At 34.7% G+C, this 21,846-nt stretch overlaps 4 protein-coding genes across 4 annotated transcripts; 3 read left to right on the forward strand and 1 right to left on the reverse strand.

Annotated features, from left to right (window-relative positions):
• The first annotated feature begins 458 nt into the window (after positions 1–458).
• Positions 459–2,952, forward strand: LOC114382924 (exocyst complex component EXO70B1). Its single transcript, XM_028342480.1, has one exon. The coding sequence runs from the start codon at positions 558–560 to the stop codon at positions 2,685–2,687; it is 2,130 nt and encodes a 709-aa protein (XP_028198281.1). The 5' UTR covers positions 459–557; the 3' UTR covers positions 2,688–2,952.
• A 1,737-nt stretch (positions 2,953–4,689) lies between these two features.
• On the forward strand, positions 4,690–6,953 carry LOC114382938 (cysteine-rich and transmembrane domain-containing protein WIH2-like). The gene is made up of 3 exons (XM_028342487.1): positions 4,690–4,846; positions 4,950–5,211; positions 6,601–6,953. Exons 1-3 carry the CDS (start codon positions 4,801–4,803, stop codon positions 6,647–6,649), a joined length of 357 nt encoding a protein of 118 aa, XP_028198288.1. The 5' UTR covers positions 4,690–4,800; the 3' UTR covers positions 6,650–6,953.
• A 2,160-nt stretch (positions 6,954–9,113) lies between these two features.
• LOC114382949 (protein AUXIN SIGNALING F-BOX 2-like) lies at positions 9,114–11,602 on the reverse strand. The gene is made up of 3 exons (XM_028342498.1): positions 11,151–11,602; positions 10,146–10,641; positions 9,114–10,061 (listed from the first exon to the last, which is right to left on the reverse strand). The coding sequence occupies exons 1-3, from the start codon at positions 11,600–11,602 to the stop codon at positions 9,288–9,290; spliced, it is 1,722 nt and encodes a 573-aa protein (XP_028198299.1). The 3' UTR covers positions 9,114–9,287.
• A 3,775-nt stretch (positions 11,603–15,377) lies between these two features.
• LOC114382958 (long chain base biosynthesis protein 2a) lies at positions 15,378–21,156 on the forward strand. Its single transcript, XM_028342510.1, has 12 exons — positions 15,378–15,759; positions 15,838–15,903; positions 16,115–16,203; positions 16,509–16,654; positions 16,758–16,882; positions 16,963–17,056; positions 17,472–17,635; positions 18,202–18,363; positions 19,392–19,518; positions 19,647–19,813; positions 19,913–20,020; positions 20,521–21,156. Exons 1-12 carry the CDS (start codon positions 15,634–15,636, stop codon positions 20,614–20,616), a joined length of 1,470 nt encoding a protein of 489 aa, XP_028198311.1. The 5' UTR covers positions 15,378–15,633; the 3' UTR covers positions 20,617–21,156.
• Positions 21,157–21,846: the final 690 nt, after the last annotated feature.

Genomic DNA, 21,846 nt, shown 5'->3' on the forward strand with positions numbered 1-21,846 from the left:
GACCAAATTATTTAAATTTAAAAAAATTAATTCACAATAAGGGTTAAAATCTTGATACTAGAGTCACTCGTATGAAAATGCCACGAAACAATTGCACTATCTTCCAGCTCTAGATTACCAATTATTATAAAAATAGATACAAAATTTACTTTTGATATTGGTTAAAAAACAAAAAATAAAAAAGGTAAATGGGACTCAACGGTCAACCGCACAAATTTGCCACATTTATGTGTAATTTTTTGTCTCGGAGCTTTCTATCCATTCGTTTTCTTCTTTCTCACACGATCAGCCATGAGGGCATGACCACTTCAACTCTCAACCCCCGAAATTTTTTAGAAAGAAAAAAAAAAAAAAAGAAGCCAAAACAATAACAGGTCAATATCCATCAAAACCAAAAAAGAAGTAATTAAGGAAAATAAAAATTAAAAACAGAAAAAAGAAAAACACAAAGTGGGTAATTCTCCAATGTTGTATTGGCATTTATCATTCTGAAACACCTTATTTTGTTTTTCTTTCACTGAGGGAATCCAAATCTTCATCGCATCAATCACAATACAATGGAGAAGAACCTTGCCGAGAATTCTGGCAAAGCCGAAGACATGAACACCGGCGACAACACTACCAATTCGCCGGCAGCGCCGGAGCCCGAAGATAATAAACTCGACGCCAAAACGGACGGCGAAGGAGAAAAAGCCGCGGATTCAGATCACGCCGAGGGAGACCAAGATCCCAAAGAGGAAGAGAAGAAGGAAGAAGAAGAAGAAGAAACCGCGGAGGCTCCACCGGATTCTCCCCCTCCAAACCTCGAGAAGGTTTCAGAAGACATTGACAAATTGCTCGCCACTCAGCAACACAATGCAGATGCTAACAAGAAAGAAGTCACCACATTCGATACGCCTAATTTCATCCCCATTTTCTTGCAACTAGTGGAAGAGAAAATGAAGAGGTACGAAACAAATGAGGCAAAATTGGGTGAGAATGCGGAAGAGAAATCGTCGTTTCTGGAATGCGTGAATCGCATCTCAAAGCTGATGAAACATTTCTCGGAGTACGCTCAATCTCATCAAGAGGAAGATCAAGAAGAAAACAAGGACAAGGTCAAGGGAAAAACAGACTTGATAATCAACGGCCTCGGCGCGCTTCAGCAGCGTGCGATGTCGTTTTTGGAGGACGAGTTTCGGTCTCTAATGGAAGAATCTAGAAACCAAGCCAAACCCGCAGAGCAAAACCAGAACCAGAAGGGGAAACAACAACAAGTGGCGGAATCTTCTGAGCCCGAGTCACCTGCAGAAATGGTTACGGATTTCCCGGGTTTACCGGAGGAAACGGTTACGAAACTGAGCAAAATAGCTAAAGAAATGATCACAGGCGGTTACGGAAAAGAGTGCTGCCATGTCTACGCGCTTTCGCGAAGGCACGCGTTCGAAGACGGAATGCACAAGCTACTAGGTTACGAGAAGCTCAGCATCGATGAAGTTCAGAAAATGCAGTGGGAGCCACTGGAGCGCGAGATCCCACTGTGGATCAACACGTGGAAGGAATGCACCTCCGTGTGGTTCCCTGGCGAGTGGAGGCTCGCGGAGTCAGTGTTCGGCGAAGAGAAGGAGCAAGATTCTTCCCTATCGACGAACAATATCGCGGCGAGCCTCTTTGCTAACCTCTCCCGCGGAATCATGATCCAGCTTCTCAATTTCGCGGAGAGTGTCGCCATGACGAAGCGCGCCAGCGAGAAGCTCTTCAAGTTCCTCGACATGTACGAGACCTTGAGGGACGTTATTCCCGACATGGAGAGCCTCTTCCCCGCCGACGACGGGGAGATCAAGGCCGAGACGACCTCGGCCAAGTGCCGCCTCGGCGAGGCGGCGGTGCTGATATTCTGTGACCTCGAGAACTCTATCAAATCGGAAACCGGAAAAACTCCGGTAGCCGGCGGCGCGGTGCATCCCCTCACGCGCTACATCATGAACTACTTAAGGCTAGCGTGTGAATACAAAGACACTTTAGAAGAAGTGTTCAAAGAACACTCCAAAATGGAGCGGGCAGATTCAACAAGCAGGCCACAATACGAAGATACCAAACCAAACAACAACAACAAACAGAAAGAAAACGTGTCACCTTTCGCGGCGCAGTTAATGAGGGTGATGGAGCTTCTGGACACAAATCTCGAAGGAAAAGCGAAGCTGTACAAAGAAGTACCACTGAGCTGCATATTCATGATGAACAACGGAAGGTACATAGTTCAGAAGATAAAAGGCTCTACGGAGATCTACGAAGTGATGGGAGAAACGTGGTGTCGCAAGAGATCGACGGAGCTGAGAACTTACCACAAGAACTACCAGGTTGAAACGTGGAGCAAGATTCTGAGTTCTCTTAGCCCTAAAGGTTTGAACGAGAACGGGAAGGTGCACAAGCCGGTGCTGAAGGAGCGCTTCAAGAGCTTCAACGCGGCGTTTGAGGAGATTCACAAGACGCAGAGCGCGTGGGTGGTGTACGACGAACAGCTTCAGTCGGAGCTTAGGGTTTCTATTTCCGCGCTCGTGATTCCGGCGTACAGGTCCTTCTTGGGAAGGTTTTCGCAATACTTAGATCCCGGAAGGCAAACTGTAAAATATATTAAGTATCAAGCTGAAGATGTTGAGACTTGCATTGATGAGTTGTTTGATGGGAACCCTCATGGGCGTCGCTAGAAAAAAAAAATAAAAAATCACCAATTACCTCCATGTCAAACACATGCACACACGTGGATTTGATGAAGAAAATAAGATGAACCAGAGGGAGTGAATTGAGAAAGATTGGCACGTGCGTGTTGAAGCTTCTTCCTTGATTTGATTGGTTTCCACACCACTGGGGCGAATTGGGTCGTTTTAATGTAATTGATGATTAACTTTCCCTCTTTGGATGTTTGGTCTTGCTTGTTAATTTGGCCCAGTTTAATTAACTGTTATGTGAATGTGATTAGAGTTTTGTCCGTCATAAACTATAATATTCTTGCACGAAATTATTATAGAAAATTAAAGGTATATATTGAAATAATAAAAAAAATAACAAATTAGAGTGCTATCAAAATTTGTTTGAATACTGTCTTAAATTCTTTTTATTAGTTTAATATTCTGTTGATACAAGACTTGTTCTTTCATAAGCATGAGAGGAGAATGGGCAACGGTTATCCCCCCCACGAAATGGAGTCGATGGATAAAGGAAAATTATAGGAAGGAAAGATTTCGAGAAAATGTTAACTAAAGAAAAGACAAATGCAGAAAAAATAAGTGGAAATAAGATGGAAAAGAAAGTAGATGAATTATTATAATTGTCTGAGGAGCATACAGGTAAATGTATGGGTGAAAATAGGTTAAGTGGTTCATAAGAATTTATAACTAATTATATCAAATCTAGGTTAAGTTAGACTTTTTTAGAAAATAATTTATGTTAAAGCTTTTCTATATTAAAGCTTATTTAATTAAAAAAGGATAAATTATTGATCATTCATGAAGCTTTTAAGTCTAATATATTATGTATTTAAATAAACATATAAATATTTTTTTCTTTTTGTTTTTGATGTTGTTATTATCTTTTTAAATGTTACATGGAGTGTTTAACTTAGGCTTATAACTTTATGAAAAAGATAAATTTATGTGGTATATAGAAGTCTTATTACAAAATATGTTTAAGTGATATAAACAAATTAATTAGACTTAATTGCTATAAAATTTAATGTACCTGTTTATATCTTTATCTTAGTAGTGATAAATTATTGTAAAGTAGGCTTTTAAATAAACTTTCGGGTGAAATCAAACTATTTATGCGGGTCAAATTAAATATTTTAAAAAAAATCTTTTATAGATAAACAAGTACTTAGTATGATATGTTTTTTAAATCAATATCAAAATTATGCTTAGTAAAGTTAAGTATGACTTATCCTATTTCTACAAGGCATGATAACAAGGTAGTAGGGTCAATATGAGTATAACATTATTGGTCCCTATGCTCCCTAACACTAATCTCATCCCCATCTTTCATCCCTAACAAAGTTGATTTTTTACGTTGATCCTCGCTACCAATCAAGGTGGAGTATAACCATCCCTAAACAGGAAGGAGGATGGGCATTTAAAAGATTACATGTTGTTTTTAAATTATAAATATATTTGATTAGAAAAATAATATAAACTTGAAAACTAATGCAAAGTAAACTGGAATATATATATATATATATATATACACCCTTCAAATATGTGTCTCGGACTCATGGAAAGCAAGGGAAAGGGAAGTTGGGAAAGTATAAATGAAATAAGTCGTTCGGACGCAATGATAGAAAAAGATATGTGTTCACAGGGTGTTTAATATCTTTTTACGAGTGAGTAGTGAAGTTGCTCCCTGAAATTGTCATTCATTATCATTTTAATCTTTAAAATTGACAAGATTTAAAAAAAAAATCCTAAAATTGTAATTTCTTCTTCATTTTAGTCCTTGCTAGTTTCAACGGTAGTAAGTTATCAAATTTTGAAAATACAGCTAGATTTATTTTTTGTCATGCAAATTTATTTATGATTAGTATCCATCTAGACACCTTTGTCATTCAAGAACACAAAAGAATTTTTTTATATATATAATTTATTGAGTCCAAATTATTGGAAATCCCATGATTTTAAATAATCCATTAATATATTTAATTTTTCCTACGTCATATTATCTATTTATATAAGTTAAGATGTATGGAAAGTGGATAGCAGACGGTAAGGGTCCGGTGTGGCGAATGATTACTATTTGAGCTCTTCCCTCTCACAAACTCAGAAAACAAGTCCAATGAGCAATTTCCAGAGAATATCACACGAATCCCACCCTCCCCCAGGTACTCTCACTAACCTATATCATTCTTTCTTTTCAATTTCAATTATTCTAATTTTTTCATCCTTTCCACCAGATTCACCAATTAATAATTTTTTTTTTAATAGGGTACGGATCTCCTTACCCTCCACCCCAACCGGGTTACCCATCCGCACCGCCTCATGAAGGGTACCCTCCGCCGCCGCCGCCTCACGGATACGGTGGGTACCCTCCGCCGCAGCCGCCGCAGCGTCCGCCGTACGACTCCTATCAGGGTTACTTCGATAACGGGCATCCACCGCCGCCTCCGCCGCCGCACTACCACTACCAGCACGTGGATCACCATCACCACCATGAGGAGCCTGGGTGCTTTTCGTTCCTCCGAGGCTGGTACGTTTGTTTTTTTCATTTATTTATTAGGATCAATCTTTGTACCTATATTTTAAAATTAATTTTTTTAGTCCTCTTGTTTTTTTTAGAATTTATGATACTAGGTGAGGGTTAAATTATCTAATTATAAAGAAAAAATGAAACATAAGGGGGGGTTGGATGGCTAAGGGAGAAGGAAAAGGGGGAAAGGTCACGAGTTCAATCTCCTCTGCTAATAAAATCTAACATTCCAACAAAATAGCATTTACCGATAAAAAAAATCTAATTATAAATAAATATGAAAGTTTTTAAAATAATTGTTAGTTCTAGTTGAATTGGATTTGAATCATTTGTGAATTGATAAAATGTGGTCGGAAGGAAAGGCAGGTCGGTCAGGTTTTTCGGCCCAAATTACTGATCATTTAAGCTAGTGGATATTTTGTCCTGACATCATAGTGACTAAAAAAAGTATAGGGATTAACAAAAATTGAGCAATCCAAAACATATCTTGCCTTTTGTATTTATTTATTATTTTTGCAGCCTAGCTTTTTGTTTAGAGTGTGCTATTCTATCCTTGTGGCTTTGTTATTTCACTTTAGATCTACTTCTCCTGGTAGAGTGGCAATTATATTTTTGCTTGTGAGCATTTTCGTTTTAAATAGTTTGTGAGGGTTTTAACCTTTAAAAGTTTGTGTTGATTTATGGCGGATTTGATGGTTGACTAAACATTCAAATGGAAGAGTGAATAAGAATTTGAGGTTAAACAATGTGGAAGGATTTGCTTATTCTATTATATGCAAGTGAGAAGAGTTGAGTTGAGAAGTGGGAGGCTAAGGCTTGATTTATTATGGTTTATGTTGCCTTGGGCTTAGACAGCTCAAGCTAACATTTCACAACTCTGATGATGCATCAAGTTTAACCTCAGTTGCAGTGTCATGCCTAAAACTATAACCACTAACTTTGAATGTAAAACATTATTATAAGGTAGATATTACTTTTTGAAATGTCCAACACACAGCTATAGAATCATACATATTAATATTGTTATATGTGTTAAACTGCTAATTACTTACTATCTTTCTACATTTTCACTGATGACCCCAAGGCATTATTAGTTGATTATTTAGTTGAAGTTATTCCTGAATTGAGGTTTTTCCTGTTATAAATTCTCAACCCAGAGTATAGGCAGAGATGTTTCATGCCCTTAATCCTTAGTATGCAGAATTCTTCAATTAGCTTTGCTGATGCATCATAAATGAAGTGCTATAGAATTGTTTTATTTCAGCTTGAGACATCAACTTCTTTTCATTAAAACAAAAGAATTGCATGAAATATTTTCTTTCTGTACTCTAATTTGTCTCCTTTTTTATGGTGGTATTAATAGTAAGAATCTTTCATTTACATTTGCAGCATCGCAGCGCTTTGCTGTTGTTGTGTGCTAGAGGAGTGTTGCTTCTGATAATCACATCGTAAAAGTTGTTTCTTCAGTTTGCTGCACTTGGTTATGGCTCTATAGAGAAATGTGGCTACAATTCTAGATAATAAGTGAGAGGTGGTAAGTCTTGGTCATTCTTGTAACTCTTTGGTCTTTCCCCTCTACCCTAAATCCTGGTCTGTGCATAGCTTCTGTGATGTGGTCTATATCATATATGAATTACTTTGTACGAACACTATATTGGAAAGTGTAAACCGTTTCTTATAAGGTGTAACAGACAATGATATGGTTAAAATTGTTTCATATTACTCGTCTTCAGTACACATCAGTATCATTTTCTTCTTCATTACACATCAGTATCATTTTCTTTTATACTTAGCATGAGAATTTCAAGTAATTGTGAAGGCCTCTTCTATTAGAGGACCGGGAAGGACAATGGAATTAGAACAGAGAATAAAAGGGAGAATGGGTACTTTTTGCTGGTGCCTTTTGCATATCCTATATCCATTAACAGGTCACCTACTAATATCTTGTTCGCAATAGCCTATTAAGATTTTTCTTTAATTTAATTTGATTATTCTTTCAACTTTGAGTCTTTGCAAGCTGCAAGCTACAAATTATTCTTTTTGTTACAAGTCTTTAACAGGCGACCAACGCGTAACTCTATCTTACTTTACACGTAAATCAAATTCTTAATGTTTGGGAAGATATAAGGTTTTTTGGGTAATTAAGAAAGAAAAAAATGAAGAAAAAATTGTGGATTTAATTTCTCTTGCTAATAAAAACTAATAAATTAACAATTGACATTGTGATTAAAAAAAGTGTTTAATGTTTGAAAGTTGAAATATAATGAGTATTGAAATTACTCAAGTGTATTTACACACTTTATATAGCTTATCAAACATCTTAAGCAAAATACTTGCTAGTACAAAGTTAGTAGGTTATAGTAGAGTTGTTAAGTAGAGTGCAGGACTAGTGTAAACGTTTTTTTATCTAAGCAATTTCCTCCTCCTTTCGTTTTTCAACTTGACGTTCATATATATGCTCGGGAATGAATTAATGATTTGATAATTCGAACCATTTTAATACGCTAAGGATAGACTTTAGTGTTAGTGTTGAAGTGTCTGTTTATACATTACAATTTGTAACCTGTACTGTTTTGTCTTTTTCTCAAACATGCTTTCTCATAGCTTCTCATATACAAATTCTAATATGCCAGGGATATACATTTTTTATTGTATAGCTTCTCAGAGTTTAATGCTGGCTCATAGAAGGTACTTATCTCGATTTTGTGAAAAATCATTGTTGTATGAAACTTTGGTTTTGCTGTGGCTGTAGCTGACAAAATTGAATAATTTTTCATCTTTTGTTATTTTCAATAGAAAGTTAGAAACTAAATTATCTAAATGGTCTTAATAAAGTGGTAATAGAAGTATGTTACGTAGTTTATAAAAAAAAAAAAAGAGAGAGTATGTTCTATAAAGATTGGCGTTACCAAGTATTTGGATGAAGTTGAATAATGTGTTTTTTTGGTTATTGCAGATTCCCAAGTTTGTAAATAGAAAGAAAAATAATAATTACTTCTTGAAAAATACATGTTATGCTCTATTATAACAAAATAAAAAATAAGAACAGACCAAGGTATGCTAGATTTAGAAGAGAAAGTAAAAAGAAAGAAAGTATTGAAAAATAAAAAGTGAATTATTTGTAATTTATTTGGTACGGGAGAAAATGAAAAAAAAGGTAAAAAATTCCATTCGTCTTGTCTGTTTATGTAAAAAGTATAAGGAAAGAAAAAATATATACCTTAAACGATAGTATTATTTCTAATAAAAAAACTGCACAAAAATGTTTAATTACTTTATGGATCCTCATACTAATAAAAAAATTTAATTAGATTCCTAAACTTTTATCTTTTTTTTTTAAAAAATAATTAGGTTCTTGATTTTTTTTAAAAAATTGAGTCTTCTGTTTAATTGTAGTTAAGAAAAACTAATCATAGACACCTAACTAGAGGTGCAGACATCAAATTGATACTCCAGAGGGTGTTCAAAGCACAAATTAGTCAATGAGATATTTACGCAGAGATTCAACCTATGCGGGTCAATTCAACCCAAGTTTTATTTCATTAGCACAAATCTTATGCATTTCATAGACTAATTTAATTGTTTTTTAAAAATTCTTTTTGTCCATCGTTGCAATGACAGTCTTGACATTTGCAATTGTTTTGTATCTTCTTAATTATAATACTTTCAAGCTCCAAGATGAAGCATGTGTACAATGTTGAAAAGATTTCTGGTGATAAAACTTCCGAGACAAAAATAGAGAACTTTTAGCTAGTTAAAAAAGTCCTGAGTACTAAAGGTTGCTTCCCTGTAAGTTATATTTTCACACCATTGATTTAGGGTCTCAAATATAATGCTGCGGAGAATGGCAATTCATGATACTTTCTTGTGCCTGCCACTAATCTATTGGCGTCACAGTTAACTGAGAAATTGGTAGCCAAACCACACATTAACTGTATACCAGATTAAATTTGAACAGATGTTTGTTGAGTTGATTGGTTTATCACTGACCTTGACCAAAGTTCCATTAATCAGTAAGTAAGACCAGTCTAGTGAAACAGCTTAATAACAAGAACTTAAATAGCCAAAATGCACACCTACAGAGTCCATACATGTTCTGGTGCGTCTTTCCTTCTCCCAACCAGTGTTCTATACAAATACGTCTTCTCTACTTTCTGGCCATCGTCCACATCACGATCTACCTTTTCGTTTCCATTAAAGATCTCCACATTTAGTCCTGGCATCTTCTTGGCAAGTGCCTTGCAGGCTCCAATGGTGACATCGCAGGATGACATCCAAAGGGATCGCATCGTTTCATACTTCCCTACGTCCATGAGAAGCGCGGAGTCACCAAAAGGGCTATCTCTTATCTCAAGTTTGCGAAGTTTCTTGCATCCATTCAGCACATAGAGCATAGCCTTGTCACTTTCTCCAGCAAATGCAATAGACAGCATCTCAAGCTGCTCAGCATACACCCCAATGTAAAGGAAAACTTGATCAGTCAGCTGGCCGGAGAGTGACAACCGCCGAAGTTGCTTGCAAGACTGCACAATTGCGCCAAAACCTTCGTCGAGTGGCTGCACTGTATCAGGGTCAGGTTTTGTTGGGTCAAGGATACACAACCTAAAGCGGATAAAATTTGGGCAGTTTTTAGCCACAGTTATGAGGGCGGCATTTGTCATCTGCTGGCAGAAGTAGAGCAATGAGTGAAGCTTAGGGCAACCCATAGAGATTGCAACAAGTCCTTTCTCTGTGACTCCTGCAGGGTCATTTCTACCAACACGAACAGACGGAAAAACCCTTAGTTCTTGCAAATCTTTACATGTGGAAGCCACAACATGTAGTCCAAAGTCTCCAATGCAATCCATTATCTGCACCAGTATAGAAATTATTGATATTCAACAACATAAGAGCATACATAGATGAAAAGAAAAGACTTAGGCTGATATATTTACCCATAATCGCTGAAGTTTCCCACAGCGGCAAATTAGTTTTATTAGCTCTCTGCTCTGAATCCCTGCTGCATAGCTAAGGTTCATAGCTGTCAAGTTCATACAAACAGGATATATAGCTGGAAGGCATCGAGGAGTAACCTCAAAAAACCCTGACAAACTGGTTATTGACTTGCACTCTATAATGGTGTTCATTAGCTTAATGAAGACATTTGAATTTGGATCAGGGATAAATGACCCAATACCCAAGTCCACTATTTGAGGTGCTCGCCTCAATATCCTTTGGAGTGCATTGAGGGGCACGGTATGATTTAACCTTAAGCTTTTAAGGTTAGGAGATCTCGCCACAAGTCTCTCAAGAGCCCCCAGATTAATCTGTCCTTTAAGGCAAGCAAAATTAAGAGAAACAAGTGATGTACAGCAATCAGGAAAGCAGCTTAGCCACTGGCCTCTGTGGTCATCAACTTCATTTTCCTGCAAATCCAGCTCCTTAAGGAACCTACATTTTATAACAGTGAACTGAGAAGTCAAGACAACAAGTCTAACAACCTGTAGGTCAATCCAAAGAATATATTTCTGAACATTTCTGAAATTTATCTCAAACAATTCACAAATTGACAATTTAATGAACTCGAGTATGCATAGTACAATAAAACTCAAGATAGTCTTAAACACCAACTTGTTAGCAAACCATCATGGCATGTTGGTAAGTCATCAGCTATGCATAAACACAAATCAATAATCTTATATTGGATTGAAAATAAAAGTCAAAACTGATAACGTGCTATACTCAAGCAATTGAACTCCTTTCCTCCAATCACTAGTTACATACAAAGCAAGAGGATAATTAACTAACAAATCCAAACTTGACGGACAAAACATCAAAATCAGCAACTAGTAGTGGTTGTTAGATTCCTTCAATTAGTGCTCTTCCAAAACCCAAACAGACCTGAACGATCAGCAAGTTGACAAGTCAAACTCCAATAAACACACATTTACTCATCTCACCTACAATTTGCAGCTATAGCTGCAAGTCCATCGGTGGTGAACCCTTCACAACTAACAAGAACCAAAGACTTGAAATTCATGAAAGAACGCGAAAGTAGCTCCAGGCTCTTATCCGTGACCACCATCCTCTTCAGCCTCAGCTCCTCCAAATCAACCCTGCTCTTCACCATTGCTTCAATCCAAGGAGACACAAAACCACCCCAACCATGAGGAACCAAATTAAAATCTGCAAAATGAGGCTTACCCTTTAAAGTTAAGGACTTTAGCTCAGGGAACCTCTCTATCACTCTCTCAGGACTTATGGAGTAACAGTTCCCTATGAACAAACTCTTCCTACTGCATCTCTCTAACCTGTGCCAGTTCTTGCACACCAGAGACAAGTCATTCCTGTCCCTTTGTGAAGTCACATAGTCAAATATGTGCTCAATTACCTCATCTGGAAAAAAATTCATCTCTCTCTCTCTAAGGCTAGGCTATCAAATTTCCCCCAACTTTACCGGAAAATCGTCACCCTCTAATTACAAAAGGGTAACAGGGAAAAAACTTGCAGAAAATTTCACTGGTCGCAAATTTGAAGTTTCAATTTTCAATACATAACCATGATCTAACCAGTGAGATTCTTTCCAGTTTCCACAGAAAACCTAACAAAAAAAGGGGGTCCTGCCCTAAACAAGACTCAAACTAAAAAAAAAAAACTTCAAATCGAAAAAGTAGCGACTCAGACAAGGAAAATGGTATTTACAATTTTTTTTTATAAAAAAAACAGAAGACAAGTCCCAGCAAGGATCAGAGGAAGGAGGTAAAAAAAGGCAGAAACTTTCTCAGGAAAACAAAGAAAAAGTGATGGGGAAGAAAACAAACCGCAAATTATGATATACAAATCAAACGATGATGATAACATAAGATTAAAAAAAAAAGTTTAAAGGGAAAGAATGATAGAAAAGTCCACAGATACGAGAATCTGGAAACAGTAATTGTAATTTTACATGGTAGACCTAACACTAACAGTAACAAGAGCTTAGATGGTTAAAGGTAGAAACATAGAATAGAGTTAGCATGGTGAAACTCCATTGGTTGGGGATGTGGCTGAACACAACCATGGTTACCGCCAAACCACCTTGATTCGTGCCAGAGAAATCGGAGAACATCGAATCAAACGGCTGGCATCGGTTTTCACGATGGGATAAAGTCTGTATATGGGTTTGACGAAATTATTATATCAAATATTTCTTTATTTTCTGAATTAATTTAATTGGCTCTTCTTAGTATCTCACTTAGTGAATTTAATTTTCTACTATTTTAATTATGTGATTTAGATTCTTTCTTAGTATTGATGGTATAATAATAACACGTTTACGTTATCATTTGATTATAAATCATTATATATAATAAAAAATTTATAATAATTACTTAAAAAATTATATTAATTATAATTTTTAATTAATCAACCATGTACAAAATTCTTCACAAACTATACATACTTATTAATAAAAATGTTAACATGATAGTAAGATGCTAATGCGACTTGGAGCATTGATATAAACATAATCATGTTTGATAGATACGAGAAAAATAGGATGAATGAAAAAAAAATTAAAAGTATTTGTTAAAAAAAATGAAAAAAAAGATAAATAAATGATAGAAAAATGAATAAAAACTAATAATATAATTAGTCCCACTACTTTCAAAATTATTTCTATCAAATTATTTCTCCACCAAACGCATCAAATTATTTCCATTCACTTTTTTTATCACTAATTTATCGCCTAGCAAACAACGGCAGGGTACTGTCATGTAACACTCTTTGCTTGCTTTCTTTTCAATTTTCCCCTTAATTTATTTGAGTTCAGACAGGAATTCGGAAATTTTTGGAACACATATTTGTTCTCAAAATGATTAAAACTAATGAATTATGATTTTAACCATTTGATTTTTCTAGATTGGGGTTGGGGATATAAAAAAATAACTAAGACGTCCTTAAAAATCAATATTTATAAAGAAAAAAAATACCTAAGAATTATAAGAAAAAAATATTTTAAACTATAAAATAAATCTTTAATTTGTTTATCTATAAAAATTGAAGATAATACTAAAGAATTTAGTACACTCAAACCGTTGAATCAAATAAGCTAGATTCTCTTTGTAAATAAACTATAATTATTTTAATAGTTTAAAATTTATTTGAAGTGGAAATAGATTAAATTAACAAAAGTATACTTAACTAATTAATAAAGAAATTGACAAAAATGACCCTAATTTGCCTGTAATTGGAGGTGAATATAGGTTCTTATGATATTCTAATTAATTCGTCCCTAATCTCTTTTATATCCATCTTATGAAATTCCTAATTTTGAGGTTTCTGTAATAACCCGAAAAACTTCAGATTAAGCCTGCCAATCGTTGAATTTCAAACTATCATCTTCATCTATACTGCATCATAACTAACAGAACAGCCACTTGGATGGCTTTTCTAAAACAAGAGGCAACTGAGAATTTAAGCTTCCATCAGAGTAAGTTATTGAGACTTGGTCTCACCAATGCAATTCAAGTTCAATGATATAGCATATATATTCCTGCTCCTCATAAAGTTGATGGATTCTTACAATTTCAAGGACCAAAATGGTGATTCATTCAAAGTTATATGGTAATCTTGAATTGGTTCTCAATAAACTCCATGTCACTTTCTCCAGCAAATGCACCAGACAGCATCTCAAGCTGCTCAGCATTTGATATATGAATCATGCATTTATAATTACTAATTTAACTCCAACTATTCTTATTTTAAAAAAGGTATTTATAATATTATTAGAATTTTAAAATTTTAAAAAGTCATTTACAAATTTTTACAAATAACTAACGTTAGCAAATATGAATCTAATCATTCAGTCCCAACTACTATCAATTTTAAAAGCATTTATAATATTTTCAAAATTTAAAAAATGCATTTGTAATTATTTTTAAATTCTTAAATTAGTAAATAAACTTCTAAATAGATAAAGTTTTTACAACTATGAATTTTATGTTCTAAATTATTTAAATTCTCAATAAACCTAAGTTAGCATGTTACAATTTTTACCGTCAAATTATATAAAAATTGCATAAAATTATATAAAAAAAATAAAATTCAAATATAGTTCAAATCTAACAACACATTGTAATAGAAATTTGTTTAAAACATAATATTATTTACAGAAATATTGAAATAATGATTACTATCTATAATAAAAATATTTTATATTATAAAATTTATCAACAATGTCCATTTTAAGATAATTATGGATTAAGTATGTTTTTTTTATAAATTAGCATTTTATTACTTTTGATATCTGAAATTTCATTTTTTTTAATTTCATCTTTGTAAGTTTGTGTCTTTTTAATTTTAGTTCTTATAAGATATTTTGTTCATTTTTTAGTATTTATAAATTTGCATTTTTTTAATTTTTGATCTCTTGAATTTATGAAAATTACAAATGAAAAAAATTAGGATATTACTGAGACCAAAGTTAGATTCTTTTCCATGTTTAGTCCATCTTGATACACCACGATATTTATCTTCCTTTAACCATCCTCCACCAACAATCAAATAACTTTTGTATAAAACATGTTTGTTCACATCAAGTAACGCGCCTATTGAGAGGTTGATATTTGGATTGTTCTCTTATTTTATTATCCATTGATAGATCCTAAGAGGATATTCAAATATCATTTACATAAAGATATCACCTGTTTCTGTCTGATATTACAAACACAAATACAATGCATTTATCTGTTTGATATATAAGGTGTAATTTTTAAACCTTGTAATTGTTTGCATATGATTAAAATTATTGAGGATTCTGATTTATCTTCTAACTCAATGGAGAAAGAATTGGAAGATGTAGTTAAGGACATGGTTATTTCAATATTTTAAAATACTTTATAATATTATTTATATTCTTTTTTTTAATATTTCTGTTAAACCAAACAACTTAATCTTGTCCCTTAATCATGTATTTAATTATTGATTTATGAATATGAAAAAAAATATCTGCTGAAAGAAATTTATTTATTAAATAAATTGAAATATTTTGTGAGATTAATTATTAACTTTTGATGAAAATATACATAATTAAAAAAATAATTTGTTTTCGTCAGATCCATTTTATTTTCAAAACTTGAAATAAAATATTTCTAGCAAAGAAATATTCCAATGATGAGTCCGAAACCAAAAGATTAAAAACTAGTCATAACCGGAGGGAGGGAACCCTGGTTTAGCCGCCAGGTGGACCTTTCTCTCTTTCTTCCATTCCATCGCATTGTATGGTCCCCTTTTCATACACAACACAACACATTCCCTCAACACAACACTTTCCATTTTCAAACACCCACCACCACCACCACCACCACCGCTTTTCTCTCTCTCGGGTTCGGATCTCCGACCACCGCCGCACCGCGGAACGAGCTTCCAAACTCAGAATCCAGATCCCTACTTCCACAAACAAACATGATTGCGATTCCGTATTTAACTGCCTTAACCACCTACTTCAGCTACGGCTTGCTCTTCGCCTTCGGCCAGTTCAGGGATTTCTTCCGCAAAATCTTTGACTGGTGCAGCGCCAACAATCTTCAGGTTCCAACAAGATTTTACATTTTGCATATTATGATATTATATTTATAATAATAACAACGCGTTGATTTGTTTCTTCAGGGTTACGCGCCGATCTGCTTAGGGCTCGAAGATTTCTATATTCGCCGCTTGTACCTCCGAATTCAGGTTTCTATTTCACTTTTCGCTTCCTTTGTAGTAAAAATAAAAACAAAATTCGAACATTAAACGTTCATTGGCTCGTTCAGTTTTGCAGTGTAGGACATTTTGAACATTTTTGTGTGACTAACGAATCGCATTCTAATGTAGTTAGCAATGCAGATATTTGATTGTGACTTATAAAGTTTTTAATAAATTTTTTCTGTTTGGTTTTTCGCAGGACTGTTTTGGGAGACCAATTGCGAGTGCTCCTGATGCATGGTTTGATGTAGTCGAACGCCACTCGAATGATAACAACAAGACACTGAAGTATAATCCTCTGTTTATTTTTCAGACCTATAATTATGTTTTATTATTTTTTTATTTTTTTCTCTGAGATAGGTGGCTGGGACGATTTGTTTTCTGAGATATCAATTTTTTATTAGTATACGGTGATGGCAATGATGTTTAAATTATATTTATGATTTCATGCAAACTATTCAAATCCCTCAACCATTGAACCGACCCTAGTGGATTGAAATATATATATATTTGTTGTAAATTTTAATTTAGAGCTTCAGCATGAGAAATATATCTGATGCCTATTTTTCATACTATTTCTCCTCCCAATGCAGACGGACTGATAAAATAAGTAGATGCCTTAATTTGGGATCATACAACTATCTTGGTTTTGCGGCAGCAGATGAATACTGCACGCCTCGAGTAGTTGATACGTTGAAGAAGTATTCTCCAAGCACTTGCAGTACACGTGTGGATGGGGGTAGGTACTATTAGTTTGTATTTCAGCCATTAAAATGTGAATTTTGTTTGTTTACATTTGCATGTGTCTTATCATGTTTCCTTGAATGTGGCTTTTCCAATAGGAACAACTGTGCTTCACCTTGAATTGGAGGAGTGTGTTGCAAACTTTGTTGGGAAGCCAGCTGCTATAGTTTTTGGTATGGGCTATGTGACAAACTCTGCTATTCTTCCAGTCTTGATGGGGAAGGTTTGTGAAATTTAGTGGTTTTACCTTGTTGAGACACTAATGATTGCATGATTATGCGTTGATGTAACTTTCTTTTGCAGGGAAGTTTGATTATTAGTGATTCATTGAACCACAACTCCATTGTTAATGGTGCACGAGGATCAGGAGCAACAATTCGCGTTTTTCAACATAACGGTGGGTATCTTTATTTGCTGTGTACTAGAATAAGTATTATGAGTTAGTCATTGAGTGGCCAGCTTTTCAATTTCCACATATTGTTATGAAAATTGAAAAGAAAGGTCTTCATTTTAGTTCATGGGTTTGAGATTGTGGTAGCTGCTGTTTTTGCAACATACCATTATTTTCATGCTAACTGTGTATAGGATAGTTAAATTTTACATGGTGACTTCATATCTGCTGACAGAATTTAACAGAAAGTGTAACTGAACTGGCTTTTGATTAGTTATGTTTGTATGTTATTGTCCTTTGATCACTTGGTTACCTGTTGGGTTGCATTTTTTTCAATTTGTTTCTATTTGTGTTAATATGATGTTGCTCACAGAGGTTGCAGTATTATTTATTCACTTTCTTCTTGGCTATTTACCTACAGAGCCATCTCATCTAGAAGAAGTGTTGAGAGAACAAATTGCTGAGGGACAACCTAGGACACATAGGCCTTGGAAGAAGATAATGGTTGTTGTGGAGGGGATATACAGCATGGAAGGAGAGCTTTGCAAACTTCCAGAGGTCATAGCTGTATGTAAAAAATACAAGGTTGGTAATTATGGTAGCTCTATTGTTATTATTATTATTATAATGTACAAATTGCAATTCTTTTATTTATACCCGTTTCCCTTGTGCATTTTTTTTTTTTACTTTTTATGGGGGGTGGTATTTAATCTTGAGTTTAAAATCCAGTTTATGAAAGTCTACACAAATGAGGATACCTGCTAAATTTTTTAATGGACTGTTCTAAATGGTTTATGTCCTGGAAGACTGTATTCCATTTAAGATAAATTTTAGCTATTGACAAAAATAAAGGGCATGGCATGAACAAGAAATAAGATCCTACTTCCCTGTAAAAGTTTTTTTTTTTTTTTTGGTTGGAATAGTTTTGGATAGTCTCATGACAACTTTTCATGCTGCTACTTTTTCTTTAAAAGTCTAGTTCAGAGAAGGGGAAAAAGTGGGCCACAGTATTGGAGGCTTTCCTTCATGTAACACTCCTTTCCTTAGCAGACATTAAGGGGGATTTTTGATAAACTTTTTATTATGAAGTTTTATTTTCCATTTTACTTTGGTTCATTGTTACTTTGTGTATTTTTTCCATTGCTTTATAGGCTTATACATATTTGGACGAAGCACACAGCATTGGAGCTGTGGGCAAGTCAGGAAGAGGTGTTTGTGAGCTCTTGGGTGTGGATACTGCTGATGTTGACATTATGATGGGAACATTCACCAAATCTTTTGGATCCTGTGGAGGTTACATTGCAGGATCGAAGGTACTTTTGTTAAATTTTAGACTCCAAATTTAGTGTTTAACTGAGGCAGTATGTTGCTAAAATCTGTCAGAGTAGGTGTTCAGATTTTCTTTCCTATTGAATATTTGAAATCAACCATGTTATAGGAATAGGTTAAATAGTTTACTGTATATGAAGAATAAAATGAAAGGACCTATAGAATAAAAGGGATGGAATAAATGGATGCACATGGCACTTCAATATGACTGGAGTATTTGTATCTAAAACTAATGCTTGTGTAGTTGTATGATACCGTTTTGGCTAAACTAAACTAAGGAAGCAAGAAGAAGGAAATGAAGGTAATTCTGGTCTGCCTTTTATTTATGCCATTATGTAGTATATATAGATACGAGCGACAATGCTGCAACCAATCATGGTCCAGCCGCACAAGTGCTAACAGAATTCTGGTAAATAAATCCTAATTGGTTATAACAAATTGCTGACAGAATATCTGGGAAGATTCTTCAGCAATTTGTATTCTACTGCTTCCGTATCCTCTTCATACGTAATCCTTGAGGTGCGCTGGTTTGTTGCGTATCCTTATGGGTCTGTCCTCATGGGCTGCTTTGCTATCAGATACATTTACATTTGTATTTGTTCAATACTGATACATGTATGGTACTCAAAAAGTCTCCTCACCAATTACCTCCCCCTAAAAGAATCTCAATCTTGCAATCCGCTGACTTGTATTTGTATCTTCCTTTGGTGAAATTCCCTTATTGCCCCTTCTATGTTGTCTTTCTTAAATCTGCAGACTGGGCTTTACTTTCTTAACATAAACCTTAATTGGAGGCCTATCAGCTTCATACGAGTACAGTTGAAGTTATGTAATATTGCTGTATTCATGTGCTGTTGGAGCTACTCTTGGAATACTTTTGTTTTACATGTGAAAATTGACCTTTTCTGATTTGTGTTTCATATTGTTTCTACAGGTTCGAATCATGGATATTCTGTATCTCACTATTAGAATATTTTGAATTCTTACGCTGAAATTTTGTATCTACTGTCAGGACCTTATCCAACACTTGAAGTATGCTTGCCCTGCTCATCTTTATGCAACTTCAATTTCACCACCAGCTGCACAACAAATAATATCATCCATAAGAGTTATTCTTGGAGAGGATGGCTCCAATAGAGGTTTGGCTGGCACTAGTTCTGCTCTTTGCTTTGCATTTGTATTGTTTGATGATTTTTTATGTGCATCAATCCAAATAATATTCGTCTACTTTGTTTACCGTGCATTGAAGTAAGTTTTTTCTATATAGGTGCCCAGAAACTTGCACAAATTCGAGAGAATAGCAACTTTTTTAGGTCAGAACTGCAGAAGATGGGATTTGAGGTTCTTGGGGATAATGATTCTCCAGTAATGCCAATCATGCTTTACAACCCGGCCAAAATCCCTGCCTTTTCAAGAGAGTGCCTCAAGCAGAATGTGAGAACATCAAATATCCAACTATCTATGCTCCTTGTTGATACCCTACATCATATAAGAATGAATTTGTTAATTAATGTTTACAATTTTTTATTTCAGGTTGCTGTTGTGACAGTGGCATTTCCTGCAACCCCACTGCTACTGGCTAGAGCACGCATATGCATATCTGCAGCTCATTCAAGGGAAGACCTTATCAAAGCCTTGCAGGTATGTATGTTGAATTTCATTAAATGGTTATCTTTAAAAAAATACTCAAGTGGTTCTTAATTTTGAGGGCAACTCTTGGTTCAACAGTGAGGTTACTGCCTTGTGACCTGGAGGCATGGGTTTAAAACTTTGAATCCCAAAAGCTGCCTCTGCTTGTGGGGGCAAGGCAGAATAAATCCATCCTTCCCAAACTCCACTAGGCACTAGGGCGCCCTTTTTATAATGTGTCAATTTTGTGAGAAAGGTAGCTGATAAGGTTTTATGCAACATTATTGCGCTATTTTTTTTTTCCTTTGTTAAGAAAATGAATATTTTATATCCTACCTGCAACTCAATAAATCCCTCTCTCTCTCCCCTGCTTGTATCAGATAACAAGGACCAATCTGTATGTCTAATCATTTTGTTTGTTTTGATATGCTTCTTACAGGGTTTTGTTTAAATTTGCTACTTCCATGATAGGTTTTGTGTGGTAATTTGCTATGATTGTTCTTCTTTGTTAGGTTATTAGCAGAGTGGGTGATCTTGTTGGCATAAAATATTTCCCTGCTGAACCAACAAAGCAGCAACAAGGGGGTAAATCTGTGAAGTTTGATTGAGAGAGAAGCTTTCTTTAAGCAGAAAGGGGATTAGAGACTGCTGAAGATAGAGCTGTAGTGATAAGAAAGCAATTTGTTTAAACAAGGGATTGGTTTCAAACTGGCTGGTGTTGTTCTGTATATGAATTCGTTGCCATCTTCGGAAGTGTGGATTTTGCCCGGAGCAGCTGATCCATATAATTGTTCTCAGATTCAAGTGAACGTCTCTTGGAGGGAAGTCTGTTCTTATTTTGCCCAGTCATTAGATAAATATGTATAGGTGCAGTTTGGTTATGCATTTGAAACTTACTTTTGCTTAAACAAGTAAAATTGATGATACATTGGACTGCTCCTTTGGAAAGTGTATAGGCCACTTTTGCTATGTTTTTTACATTCAAAGCAATTGGTTGTCTGCTTGAATTGTCATCATGTGGACATGGGTTTCTAGTTTCTTCAAAAGCTGACGGTCAAAATCCAATTTTCCGACCCACATCTTGTTCATGATATTTCATTTGCCAATTTGATAAAAAAAAAATATAATACGATGAGTCTGGCGTTGCTGATTTTTTACTTACATACATTTTTCAATTGTGTATTATTATTCTTTTTGTGTTCACAAAAGCCTATTACAAAAATTTGGAGAGCTAATAACTTGAAAAAAATGCCTTGATTCTGTCCAAGAGAGGAAATGAAGAGCAATAGGTTTTGAAAGTGTAGTTTGAAGGAATGATGAATAGTATTTATCCATGAAATGCGTATGATGGGATTCTTCGGTAATGGACAAACCCTGAATTGATGCTTCCCCGATGCATTGGATTGCACCTAGGAAATGCTAGGTTAATTATCCCCAGCCAACTTGATCCTATGTCCTTATACATTTCACTAAGATGAGCCTGGAAAGGATTTGGCATGTTGTGATTTTCTTTCAATTTGTTTGGATAGAGAATTTTAACTGAAGAAAGTAATTTATTTGAGAATTTGAATTTCTGTAATCTAGAATTCATTGTTTGGATATTTTTTTTGAAGAATTTAAATTTTTAGAATTTTAAAACAGAATTTTAAACAACTAAAAATGTGGAATTTCAATTTCCTTCTAAAATGTGAGAAATTGAAATTCTTTTTTTATAAAAGAATCTTGTAAAACCTTTGCGTGTTCCCTTATTAACTTTTATCATCTCTTCTACCTGAAAGTTCCCGAAATTCTTAAAATGTTGAAAATTAACTTTAATTTTTTTTATCCAAACACAAAAT

The sequence above is a fragment of the Glycine soja genome, chromosome 2, assembly GCF_004193775.1.
Source record: "Glycine soja cultivar W05 chromosome 2, ASM419377v2, whole genome shotgun sequence".
NCBI classification, from domain to species: domain Eukaryota; kingdom Viridiplantae; phylum Streptophyta; class Magnoliopsida; order Fabales; family Fabaceae; genus Glycine; species Glycine soja.